The 12,317-nt window shown below is 47.7% G+C and overlaps 1 protein-coding gene across 1 annotated transcript; it reads left to right on the top strand.

Moving 5' to 3' along the window:
* The first annotated feature begins 506 nt into the window (after positions 1-506).
* On the top strand, positions 507-10,989 carry LOC104541793 (patatin-like phospholipase domain-containing protein 2). The gene is made up of 9 exons (XM_010185932.1): positions 507-582; positions 1,488-1,756; positions 1,932-1,997; positions 5,754-5,963; positions 6,866-6,926; positions 7,815-7,982; positions 8,425-8,557; positions 9,285-9,407; positions 10,260-10,989. The coding sequence occupies exons 1-9, from the start codon at positions 507-509 to the stop codon at positions 10,522-10,524; spliced, it is 1,371 nt and encodes a 456-aa protein (XP_010184234.1). The 3' UTR covers positions 10,525-10,989.
* Positions 10,990-12,317: the final 1,328 nt, after the last annotated feature.

Raw genomic sequence — 12,317 nt, 5'->3', positions numbered from 1 at the left:
AGCAAAAGACTGGGATTACGGTGCTAAAAATTGCTTCAGAGGGGGGAACTTGGATTTTCTGCTAAGTTGCTACCTCACAGTGCCTAAAATCCTGACCCCAGAGTCTCCGGTCATGTTCAAGGGTCCAGTTCTGTGCATGCTTAAGCTACTGGTGTTGATGGGTTTCCTAGGCACAGAATCGCATTCCCAGGCTGTGCTGATGGAAAACATGTTGCTGGCACATGTGTATTGCAAAAGAGTGGGATGTGTCAGTATAACATTGAAGGTGCTGTTCCTCTTATCTCCATTGTATTTATTAACCTGGGTCTAACGTGAGTTCTTTCATCCTGCTGCTTCCTTTCTGCAATTGTGAGACTGGGTGGGAGAGCAAAACAGGAGGATTTCCAGTTGGCTTGAACTGATGTCTTTCATTTTTCTCCAGGAACTGCACTTCAGTCTGATTGGAGAGAAGTCTTGATTTGTGAAAGCATGTCTCTTTTTCTCCTGGTTTCTTTAATTCTTCCGACATGTGTATCCCCAATGCCCCTGGAAATGCACCGATTGCCTGGTACTCCGAGGAGCTGTTGTCCTGCATGGCTGGAGGTGTGCGAGGAAGCAGCAGTCAGCGGGTGCAAAGGGCAGCTGGGTGCTGAGGGTTTGGCTTGAGTTGGTGTTCTTGTTTTGTTTTCTCCCATCCCTCCTTTCCCACTGCGGAGCCCTGATGCTCTTGCCAGATCGGGCTCCTAGTGACCGTGAGATAGTGGGCTTAGCAGATGCCTTCCCTTCTGTGCAGATGGGATGCCTCCCTCCTCCAACCCAGCTGGGTCGCTGTGTGAAAGGGTACAGCGGACGTGCCTTCAGTAGTCCCGCTTGCCACCAGGGCCTAGTTTTGTGTTGTGGAATTGGACTTGGAAGGGAAAGGACACCAAAGGCACTGCACGTGACAGTTGTGATTCTGTGGTGGAGCACAGAGCCCATCTCCCTCGCCCGAGACGTGGCTGGCGTTCGGAGCAGAGCTGGGATTGCTTAGCTGGAAAGCACCAGTGTTCCTGTTTACTGGCACTTCTGTTTACAGGCAGATGACTTTTTTATGTTGGGGAAAAAAGGAGATGCTTACTAGAAAAGTTTTAGTGGAAGATATTGTGAAATGGATTTAGCTATAAGCTCAAAGCATCTTGGGACTTTGCTGGTTTGTTTTTCTTAAGCAACTTTGTTAGTCCGTGTTCTCACCAGCCCTGCATTGGCCAGTGAAACAGGATCTAGTGAAAAATTGTGAGGACTTAGCCAGAAGCATGTCATCTTCACTGACTTTCTAAAACACATGGAAGATGAGGGTGATCTTTGTGATGAAAGCCAAGACAGCAAACTTCCATGACTTCTACAATACTGTCGATGATAGCCTCTTGTCTTGAGTTATGTATAAACCAGTGGGGATAAACCTCTGAATAAAGCTGTGACTTAGGCTCTTCTGCGCCTTATTGTGTAAATGAGAAGGCTGATTTTGCTAGGATTTCATGGTGTGTTTTTTCTCTCTCTTGCTTCAGGTGAGGCTGGGGCCAGCATTATTCGAGTGTCAAAAGAAGCCCGGAAGAGGTTCTTGGGCCCGCTCCACCCATCTTTCAACTTGGTGAAGATCATTCGTATCTGCCTGTCCAAGACTGTGCCAGAGAATGGGCACGAGGTTGCAGCAGGACGTTTGGGTATTTCCCTGACACGGGTCTCTGATGGAGAAAATGTGATACTGTCAGACTTCAATTCCAAGGAGGAGCTGATCCAGGTGAAGGGAAACCTATTGCAGAGGGCTAGGCAGGAACTGCATGCAGTTTTGTTTTGCCTTGGTGGTCAGGTGTCCTTAGCAAATGTGTATAATTGTCAGTGTGTGCCAGTGTGGTACTCTGAGGAGTAGCAGGCTCTTATCTCCTTTTTACATTCTGGGTCTCTTTCTCCCTCAGGCCTGTGTCTGCAGCACCTTTATCCCTGTTTACTGTGGGCTAATACCTCCAACCCTGCGTGGAGTGGTAAGTAAGATTCTAAGACGCTCCTTCATCAGATCATGTACTAATGAATAACAAAGCAGAAATGCTGGTACTTGATTTTGGCAGTTTTATTGCCTGTCTGATGGCAGCAAATAGCCCAAAGAGGCATGAGAAATTCCCAAACAGACAACTTCCAATAGTGGATATGTGGCTTCTTTCCACTGCTGCCTACAGTTGGCTATCAGTGTCGCAAAGACTAGAGGCTTTAACGTGATAGTAATGTATAGCAATCTAGGCACGTGCTGGCTGACTTAGCAGATGGTTCTCCTGGCTGCTTGGTTCAATGCTTTCTGTCACTGAGGCTCCAAATCTGCATGTAGGAAGAACTTGGGTCGAGGCTAGAAATCATAGGTGTGGTCACCCTCCCATGTGCCTAACACTTTCTGTGGGGTTTTAACTGATGGTGCTGGTACCAGGCCTCTTTTCCAAGGAGTCCTTTCTGTTCTTCCTCTGAGAATAATGCTCTTCTGCCTGCTAGAGCTTTCTTTAACATCTTGTCTGCTGCTACCTGTGTCCTAAAAGGGAGGTCGGTTTTGTTTCTGCATGGCACACAGCTTGGCTGGTTTTGTCTTGTGCAAACACGTTGGGCAGGGGAATGACCCAGAAGAAATGTCCAATGTCCAGCTCTTCAGAGAAGTGACAGAATCAGTAATGGTTTGGCATTTGCTCAACAACTGCAGGCAGGGCTTTTGTCCCACAGCTGCTGGGACCATAACAGTGGCTCTTGCCCTGTCACCTCTTTAGTTGAGGCCAAATCTCAGAATTCCAAAACCACATACAGCATCATGGTTTCCGGAATGTGCAGCTGCCCTGGTGCGCTGGGGGATAACTTCTCATGTCAAGATGAGAAATGCTTCCATCTTCCCATCTCCTGGGAAAAGGTAGAGAGGGAATATATGCAATGATGAAATTAATTCCTACTTCTTCCCCAGAAAATCATGTCTCTTTGTGTCTCTGAAGAGAGGTTGGTGAGGGGAGAGGTCAAGTGGGAAAAGGCTCTGAAATGAGACTCCGTGGTTCCTAGCGTGCCTGTGATGACTCCATTGCCATAGGACAGACTGACAGGCCTGCCATGAGGACTGGTTTTCAAGGCAATATGATTGTGTGCAAGGTGTAAAATCCATAATCTGCCTTCCTCCTAATCTTTCTCCAGTGTTCAGCTCACTGAGCTTTGGTTGCTGCATGGAGTGGATGATGAAGATAAGCGTAGGGAGGAAAAAAAAAGAATTCTCAAATACTTAGTAATGAGAGGGTCAATAACTGACCTGTCAACACATCTGCTAGCTGTGAACTGCCTGCAGCACATGGCTGAGATGAACCCTTAACACGGGTCAAAAAGCTAGCTGTCAGTTCATGTGAGGGGCCATGTGCATGGGGGAGGACATGATAAGGGAATAGAAATGAGCGTTCCAGAGATGACACCAGTCCATGAACCGTCCCCAAAAGCTGCTGCTGCTCACACCCGCAGGCAGCTGGGGACTCCAGCCTGTGACTCTGTGCTGCCAGGGGCTTTGCAGGAGGTTGGAGAGTCATTAGTCGTGGGTTGCTGGAGGTGTTCAGGCAAATCCGAAGAAGTGAGGGCTGATCTTGAGTAAGGAATGATAATCAGCATTGCTTAGAGAATGATGGACCAGAGAGCAGGGTCTGCATGTGTATTCCTAGATTTCCAAGCAATGAAAAGGCTTTTCCTGTCAGCCTTATTGTAGCCAAGCCTTCTTTCTGATGGCATCCGTTCACTTATGCTGCCACCCTCAGGAAAACATATGTTTCTGCATTATTACTGCGAAACTAATGCCTCAGCTAAGTGCCCAAAACACAACTCCATCTTTTTTAACCAAAGTGGGTGTCTGCCACTGTGCTGCCTGCTTCGCTCTGTCCTCTTCCCACTCAGCCTGTCACGGTCTTATCCTTGCAGAGGAAGTCAGCCAGGTGTCTTGGGCTCTAGCTATGCCTTCTTTGGCTTTTAGTGGAGCAGCTGTGGGGAGATGATAGCAGTGACAGTTTGCTATGGTTGCTTTTGGCTTAGGTAAACTGATGCTCCCTTAAAAAGGAGGCAAGGGTTCAATTGATTTTTGGCACCTCTGTTGTCTAGAAAGCATCCTGTAAGGAAGCTGAGTGTTTCTGTTTCCAACAGGGTGTACTTTTCCTGGAGTTTAATCTGTCCCATCTTTCCACTTTCTTCACTGTCCAAACCCAGGTGGTGCAGGAATTAATAACCATGTCCGTCTTGATACTGTGTTAGGTGAACGATGCCTGACACGAGGATTAAATGCTCTGTGCTAGGAGTTAGTGCTGCTGTAGCCTACAAGTGTAATCACAGGCCATCTCCCCTGAACTTGTTGGCTGTAAGCAGAGGTAGCTCTGAGGTTTAGTTTGCCCCCAAGTAACCTGCTGTGCAGTCCACCCTGACCCTGTTGCCTTGATGGGATCTGGATTCCTATAGCTCAATTTGATTGCTTTCAGCTCAGGAGCCTATGAACTGTTCCCCAAGCTCAGAGGAGCTGCTTGAAGAGGTGTCTGCTTGCCTCCCACCCATAGCAAGAGAGAAGAAAGCGCAAAGTCTCCAGCAAAGCACCTCCTTTTTCCTAGGCATTGTGCAGCAAAACACCAATGTTGATGGCCAGTCTGCCTGTGAGATGGGGCAAAGCAGGACACAGAATGGAGTTACCTCTTCTTAGGTCAGCATTTCCATGCTCTGCCTGGGATCAGCCTCTGCCAGCTTAGCTCCTTGCCCATCATCAGAGCTGAAAGATGTTACAGCTGCTGTTTGTGGGCAGTGCAGCTCCTAATGATGATTTGTGTTTGAACCTGCCCAAATGGAAGGGTTTCAGAACGCAGATGGCAGAATCAACCTTCATACAAAATCAGCAGGACTCTTCTGTAACTGAGGCTCACAAGAGCTTGAGCTGCTGCTCTGCAAAAGGCTCAAACTTCTTACTCTTTTGGCTTGACCAATGTCCCCTGCCTTTTATCTTCTGCACGTTGCTTGCTCTGCCAAAGGCCTGTGATAAGGATTGTCTTGCTCAGCTCCTTGTGCAATTATGGTACTTCAAAGAATACTGTGAACTGAGTACATGCTACTGGGGTTGTCCTTCCTGCAAGGGTGACGCAAATGTATTTATGGTGCATATGTACGGAACACTTTCTGATAAGAGAGTGTCTGTTAGAAGCAAACCTCAAGTCCCTTGTACACTATTATCACATTGCAGCAAGTGTATTCCAAATGTGTGTTCATGTGCAGGGATTGCTGCTTAATAAGCCTGCTAGCCACAAATCAGCTGGTTTTACGCTTAGTTTTAACTTGTAGTTTACTGTTAGTCCCCCAGTGGGAACCCATGTCTGAGCTTATTTGTTTTACAGACAAATGAAAAATGGCACAATGTCACAGAGTGACATCTTAGATCAATGCTGATTTGCGCTGCAGGGGGTTCTTGATGTGTCATATTATTTAATTGCATGGCACTCAAACCCTATAGGAGAGCAGTCACGCAAGTGAATTATGCCTTTCTCATTGAACACTCGTGACCAGTGCACTTGGCCATAGGAAGAAAGGCACATGGCAAAAGGATATTGTAGACAACACAGCAGTGCTGTCACTGGCTGTGACTCCTCCAGTGCTGGTGGATGTACTCCATTATCTCCCCAAGTTGTTGGCACAAATAGGAACAGGGACACAGTGTAAAAAAGCTTCTTGATCGGTTATGGAAATGAGGAGTGCTTCATTTGTGTTGATTTCAGAGATATGTTGATGGAGGGATTTCTGACAACTTGCCACGATATGAGCTGAAGAACACGATCACGGTGTCCCCGTTCTCAGGAGAGAGTGATATCTGTCCACGGGACAGTTCCACAAACATGCATGAGCTGAGAGTCACCAATACAAGCATCCAGTTCAACCTCCGCAATCTCTACCGCCTCTCAAAGGCGCTGTTTCCTCCTGAGCCACAGGTGAGTTTCCTGACAGCACCAGAACTCAGGGAGAGTAGATAGGCAGTGGCTATCCTGTGCACTTTAGCAGTGCACTGTTAGTTTCATATCTCTTGTTTGTCTGATTTTTAACCTTGGCATTATCAGCCCAGGGACTTGGTAAACCTTGACCATCTGCACGAGGTTGTATAGGCTACTTGACTTTCTTTTCCTACTGAGAGATCTGGAATTTAGGTGCTAGCAGTTGCTTGGAAAGTATTCCCACGTGGCTCTCTCTGGAGTGGCATTTGCCAGAAAGTCAGGCTCACCTGTAAACAAGGATGTATCAGCCATTGGAACCAATGTGCTCTTGAGTTTTTTAAGGTCAGGATGGAGCTTGAAGACAATGACTGTCTCCTAAAAAGTGCCAGTAGAGCAGGCGGCACTGCAAACAGCTTTGCATGCTGCTGAGCAAATGCAGCCTCAGATAGCCCTCGCATTTGGGCATAATAAATAAACGTAATAAACGTGCTGAATTACTTGGACAAGTTTTTCCCTGTCCCTTCTCTAGTTTTAGCTGACTTTATGTGCAAGTGCAGCAGCTGTCCTGGCATCTTCTGGAAAGTACTCTGTGCTACTTGTGAGAGTGACTTGCTGAAGGCTGCCCACAGCAGCATCAGCTCTAGGTGGGGAAATGAGGTGGCTGCAAGTCTAAGCCTGTACTTAGGTAGGATTCCAGATGTTCCTTACAATCTGATTTATCCTGTGAATCCCATATCAAGTGTACTCATGTTTCAAAACCTGGGAAGAGCTGGCAAGGATGAGACTTGTCCTTGGGGTAGCTCAGGAGTCAGGAGAACTCCTCTAAGGCCAGCATTGAGCTCCGTGTTTGCTGGGCTTAGTCAGTCTCCAGATGACTTGCTCTTGCTTTCCTCTGCCCACAGGTGCTGCGGGATATGTGCAAGCAGGGCTATCGGGATGCACTGCACTTCTTGAAGAAAAATGGTAAGGCACTGGGTGTTTGTAGGGTGCACTGACTTACCTCTTCTGTGCCAGGCTTGTTGGCTTGGCTTTGAGGATAGCCAGTGGTGCCTGTGAAAGGTGAAAGAGCAGAATTAACCCATGCCTTGGATATTAGATTATGCTATTTCCATTAATAAGTCTATTTTAGCACTTCAGGAAGCAGAGTGAACACCTTTCTAACCACTGTGATACCAGAGCAGTGGCTTTGGCACAGCTGAGTGTTGAAGCTACTTAGCATGTGTGCAGTGCTGCAGTTGTTAGGCACCAGTGCCATTTGGACCTCCTGCAGACACCCTACTCCTTTTCATGTGCAGCTAACGTATGTCTGATGTGGCACAGCAATGCAGAGTACAGGCATGCCCTTAGGACCTGGCAGTTTGACACACTACTGTTTCTCACTCTTCTACATGCAACTCCTGGACTTGCTTGCTTCCAGCTGTTGTAGCAGGTTGAGTGTGTGTGTGATGCCACCTAGTGTCACTGTATAACAGATCAAGCACATTTATTTGCTCTGTGTTGTGTACCTCACTGTATAGGAGCAGTCATGCAGCTGTGTTTGTGGATTAAGCTGCAGGAGGGAAATCTTGCCTGCAGGATTGGTGACTGACAGATTATAGCAACAAAGCACTGCTATACAGCACCCTGCAGTACTTAAAGGGGAAAAGTTAGAATTTTCTGGTGGGGAAACATCTTAAAATAGCAAGGTTTCTAACTCCTTGTGATAGCTTACATCTATTGTAACACCTAAAGGGGTTGGGTACGATGTCTGTCTGTCTGTTTGAGGAGGGTTAGGGTGAAGTGAGGGCTAACACTAATGCCAGGCAAAGCAGCTGGTTTACAACTTCTGTGTGGTATGACGTCTCTTCTCAGGTCTCCTTCATCGTCCAAGTCCTGCCCATCCTCTCCTTGCCATAGAAGCCCCCCTAGAAGAGAAAAAAGAGGAAGAAACAGAAGCTGAGGACCAACTAGAGGACAATACTGCCCTTGCTGTTGTTGAAGAGCACATCTTTGAACATTTGCCTCCCAGACTGAACCAAGGTATATTCCAAAGGGAGAGAGCCCAGGCAGTCTCGCTGTGCTGACTGGTCCACTTCAGAGGATTACTGGGATGTGGGTACTGCTTGTGGCTGGGCTTGGCCATACCCAGGGACTGAACTGGCACCACTGATGGTTAGATGGAGTTGGAGACTCTTAGATAAAGTTGTGGCTTACCCTATAGAGGCTGAATTGGGAGAGGGCAGCTCATTTGATGGGGTTCTGTATAGTGAGGAGAGGATCTTGATGCTCACTCCTTTGGGAGTCTGATAAAGGTAAAAGCTGCCGGTCCCAGCTGTGCTCAGAGCACTACTACCCTGAGCGAGACTTCTTTAAGAAGTGGAAGGTGGAGAGGGAAGATGTCAGGCTGGGTAACTTCTGGGGTATGGCAAGGAAAGGTATAGTCCCACTGGGGGGATTCAGTCATGTTCTCTTCTGTCTCCAGCTCTTCTGGAGGCTTGTGCTGAAAGAAGAAGTTTCTTGACTGGTATCACCAACATGCTGCCTATACGTGTGGCCACAGCAATGATGGTCCCCTATATGCTGCCTCTGGAGTCTGCAATTTCCTTCACTGTCAGGTAGGTCTTCAACTGGTTTCCTCAGTGGTTTTCTTCCCAGTACAACCAAATGTTTGATGTAGGTAGCGGCGCACACATGGACGGAGAGCAAAATCCTCTCTGAGAAGGAGTTCCTGCCGCTGACCAGACACATGGGAAAAAAAAATAAATCCTACCTTCATGTGTCATTTAGCTGCAGCCAGTACTTCCAGCTTGAAGGAAGATGGCTGTGTGCTGGAACTTGTCCTAGGACTCTGTGATAAATTTTGGAGCCTGAGGAGCCTGAGGAGAGACATCTGAACTGGGAATGCAGGGATGAAAGTGGGAATGACACAAGAGGTGGTTCCCTTCCGGAGCAAGGAGTAGAGTAGTCCCAGTCATTTCCAGCTCTGCACTTCCATGGCTGGGAAGAGAGGTCTGTCAGACTTGTTCATAGCACAAAGTACCCTACGAAAAGTTTTTGAAAGGAGATAGTTTGTGATAGAAAGGCTCGGGGAAAAGCACACTTCGGATCTGAAAATGGATGAAAAATATGGAAAGTGCAGACTCAAAATGTAAGGAATAAGTTCCTGGGCTGTTTTAATCCTCATAGCTTCTCCCCTTAATTCTGTTGATGGTAGTCTAAACGGCTCTTACTGCATTTGTCACTAAAAAGAATGAATAACTGTTGATAGGAGGCAAAGCTGGTATTATTTCCATCCTCTCCTTTGTGTGGCCCAGCTAGTGGTTGTCTCCTGTCTCTTCCCAGGTTGCTGGAATGGCTCCCAGATATCCCCGAGGATATTAGATGGATGAGGGAGCAGGTGACTGAAATCTGTAACTATCTTGTGAGGAAAGCCAAGAAGAAACTGGGCAGCCATCTTTCAGCCAGGTACGGCTGCCTTCCTCCACAGCACTGTTCTGGAGGGAGCCCTCCATTTCCTCTTCCACCTTTGACTTCTGCAGATTCTACTCCATTGGTGCAGAACAAGTAAGGCACAAATTGACCAGAAGGGTTTACTACCCAACCTAAAACACAAATCTAGTCCATAGTCTCTTGGCTTCATTAAATGTTGAGGCTCAGCATATGGTTTCCTTCCTTCTTCCTGTTACAGGGCAGACCCTGTAATGAAGCTGCTACTATAGCAATAGGGCAGAACATGTAGGTCTAATTAAAACAATATGCTAGCTTACTCCGTGTTTCCTGTAGAAGACAAGTGCTTGTCTGTGTGGCATTTGCTGGACCAGGGTCCCCTAAAAGTTCCTTCCAAGGAGTACTTGCATTCAGATGACCTGTTCTGCCTCAAGATCTAGGCCTGGTTGAGAGTGGGGGAGGCAGTAGGGTGGCCAGGAAACACCAGAGGGTTTCCAAATGAGACAGAGTGCTTTGGGTCTGTGTGTGTGCCTGTGCTTCTGAACTGAACTCCCTGCAGTAGGCCATGGCTTGAGGCTGAGGCAAGACTGGGTTGCTTAGATGAGGATAGCAGACTGTGTATTATAACAGCAGGCAGAGGGTCCCAGCTGTGATTCAGATCCTTGTACAAGAGGATGATTCTTAGCCACAAGAGCTCATGGTCTGAATAATCGAGAGATGTGAGGGAACAAACAGGCACACACAGAGACTTCTCACTAAGACCATGCAGTCAGTTGTAGAACAGAGTAGCTCTATGATTCTGGTGCTCCAGTTTGCTGAACTGCTCCAGTCTTCCCATGTACTGATTCCTTGCATTTCTTTGCCTTTCAGACTTTACTATCACCTGGAACTTGGAGGGCCCCAGAGCCTGCCAATTTCTCCGGCACCAGCTTGTGGTGAAGGACTGCCTATGTGGATGAGAAGCAACCGTTCCCTGTCTGATGTCATGATGAAGTGGGAGGAGTACCAGCGCCAGCTCATGCTGGGCTTACTCTGCATCAACGTGGACATGCAGGCCTCCCTCTTCCCTCGGGAAGGGTTTCAGATAAAGCTTCCACCTCTAGACTGTGCAAAAGAGTGCCTGCCGCTCTTCTGAGCCTGCTGCCGTGAGAGGATGAGGGTGGGTGGGAAGGGGAGGTGATGTAGGGTGGGACCAGTCTCATCCTTCAACGGCAGGGCTGCCCTGTGCTCATGGATATGCTGCAAAGGGAGTTTCCCCAGGATGGAGACTGGTGGAACTGACTGTAGCCATTTGTTGCCCGCTGGGCCAGGCAAGGGATCTCTGTGCTCAGAGGCACACGTGGGCAAATAGACTTACGATGAGGCCTGGCCATTGTCCGTGGCCAGGCTGATGTTGACCCTGCTGGGCTCTCCCAAATAATGCACTTTGAATTGCCATTGGCTTTTTACCGCCAAATAATCAGGAGGTAGATGATGCTCTCAAGTTCCTACTGGTTTTAGCTTCCTTCGTGTTGTAGAGCACGAGTCTTGTTTTTTCTTAAATCATTTGACATCCCTTAGCTGTCTGTGCTACTGAAAGATGAAGTAGCCTCTTGCCAAACCATTCTTTTTCCCATGGCTTCCAAATCTCCTGTTGACTTTCCTCTTTGCTTAAGCCATGTTCTTTCCTGTGTCTTTCCCTTAACTGCACCCCCACTGGAAGCCAGAGCTGGCCCTGCTGCAGACTGTACTGGGACTGTAGAAACAGGAAAATTATGTATTTACCCCAATTCGTGTTGTCATGGTCCCTCCCTTTTTGATTTTTGTACTTACGGAACTTCTGCAGCTTGAACTCTCAGTGTTAAATAATTTAGACAGATTTATTTTTCTTCCCCAAGGAAACATTTTGAATTTGAGGCCCCATTCGTGTCACCGTGAATGGAGTTAATGTGAGGTTGCCCTGGAAAAGCTAAGCCTGGCTGTCTTGAGATCACCTTAGCAGCTGAAGCAATGTGAATTGTTTGTAGGAAGGTGAGATTGTGCAGGGCATGTTATTTTTGAGAGCCTTGTGGTGGAGTGTCACAGCAAGTGCTGGGAAGTGGTTGCCTCCAACCAGGGGTCGAGCTTTGCCCCTTAAGGGACCATACAACTGAAGGAAGTTCCGAGTGGATGATACAGAATGGATTTCCTGCCAAACTGGGGCTTGGCTCTATCTTTTGCTTGAAGAGTTTGGAAATTCAGAGCGAGGATGTAGGCTTGTAGCTGTATCAGCCGCACAGCTTGCCTGTCTCACCTTGTGGCTCACAGGTACAGCTCTGCAGCTGGCAATAGCAGGAGGATGAGAAGTGGAAGTGAAGTTAGGAGGGTTGGTGTACGTGCAGCCGGCCTGGAACTGGCTACATTTGTCTTGTCCTTTGAAAGACCAGAGCTCGAGGGTCTGTAGCAGGGTAAGACTCTTCCTTGTAAGGTACTGCCCTCTCAGTGGTAGCGTGATTGTGACTGGCTGTGCAGAAGCATTAAACCGCTGTTCCTCACAGGGTGAGACATGGCTTCCTGCGGGGACTGCATGTATGTAAGCTTAAGTCCTTGCACTGTGGCGCAAAACCAGCTCCTGGTATCTTTTTCTGCAGTGTGCCTAGCTGCCTAAGGCATCTCCTACCTCTCCTAGCACAAACAGTATGCAACTGGTATGGTATGCAACAGTATGCAAGTCTTACACTGTCTTTGCTGGGGGGCAGAACAGGGTATCTGAAGCTGATTACACAGCCTATAGAGGGAATAGTGATTTATAAGAGACTCTCTTTTGCACCTTTGATTTAGAAAGGGAAAATAATCCCAAAAGTACTACTAATAGCTGGAGAAAGAAGTGTATCTGCTTGTTTGCATCTGCAGGAGCAGTGTGGGTGAGGTGGTGGGTGCTGTTTCCTACCAGCATAATTGTGCACTGGG

Source organism: Mesitornis unicolor, unplaced genomic scaffold (assembly GCF_000695765.1).
Source record: "Mesitornis unicolor isolate BGI_N332 unplaced genomic scaffold, ASM69576v1 scaffold14906, whole genome shotgun sequence".
Taxonomy (NCBI): domain Eukaryota; kingdom Metazoa; phylum Chordata; class Aves; order Mesitornithiformes; family Mesitornithidae; genus Mesitornis; species Mesitornis unicolor.
Note: the sequence above shows the minus strand (reverse complement) of the source record. Positions and strands in the feature narration are given on the sequence as shown.

Coding starts and splice junctions, on each gene's coding strand:
- LOC104541793 (XM_010185932.1), top strand. CDS start 507: ATGTGTATCCCCAATGCCCCTGGAAATGCACCGATTGCCTGGTACTCC. Junction 583..1,487: donor GTTGTCCTGCATGGCTGGAG/GTGTGCGAGGAA, acceptor TGATTTTGCTAG/GATTTCATGGTGTGTTTTTT. Junction 1,998..5,753: donor CTCCAACCCTGCGTGGAGTG/GTAAGTAAGATT, acceptor TGTTGATTTCAG/AGATATGTTGATGGAGGGAT.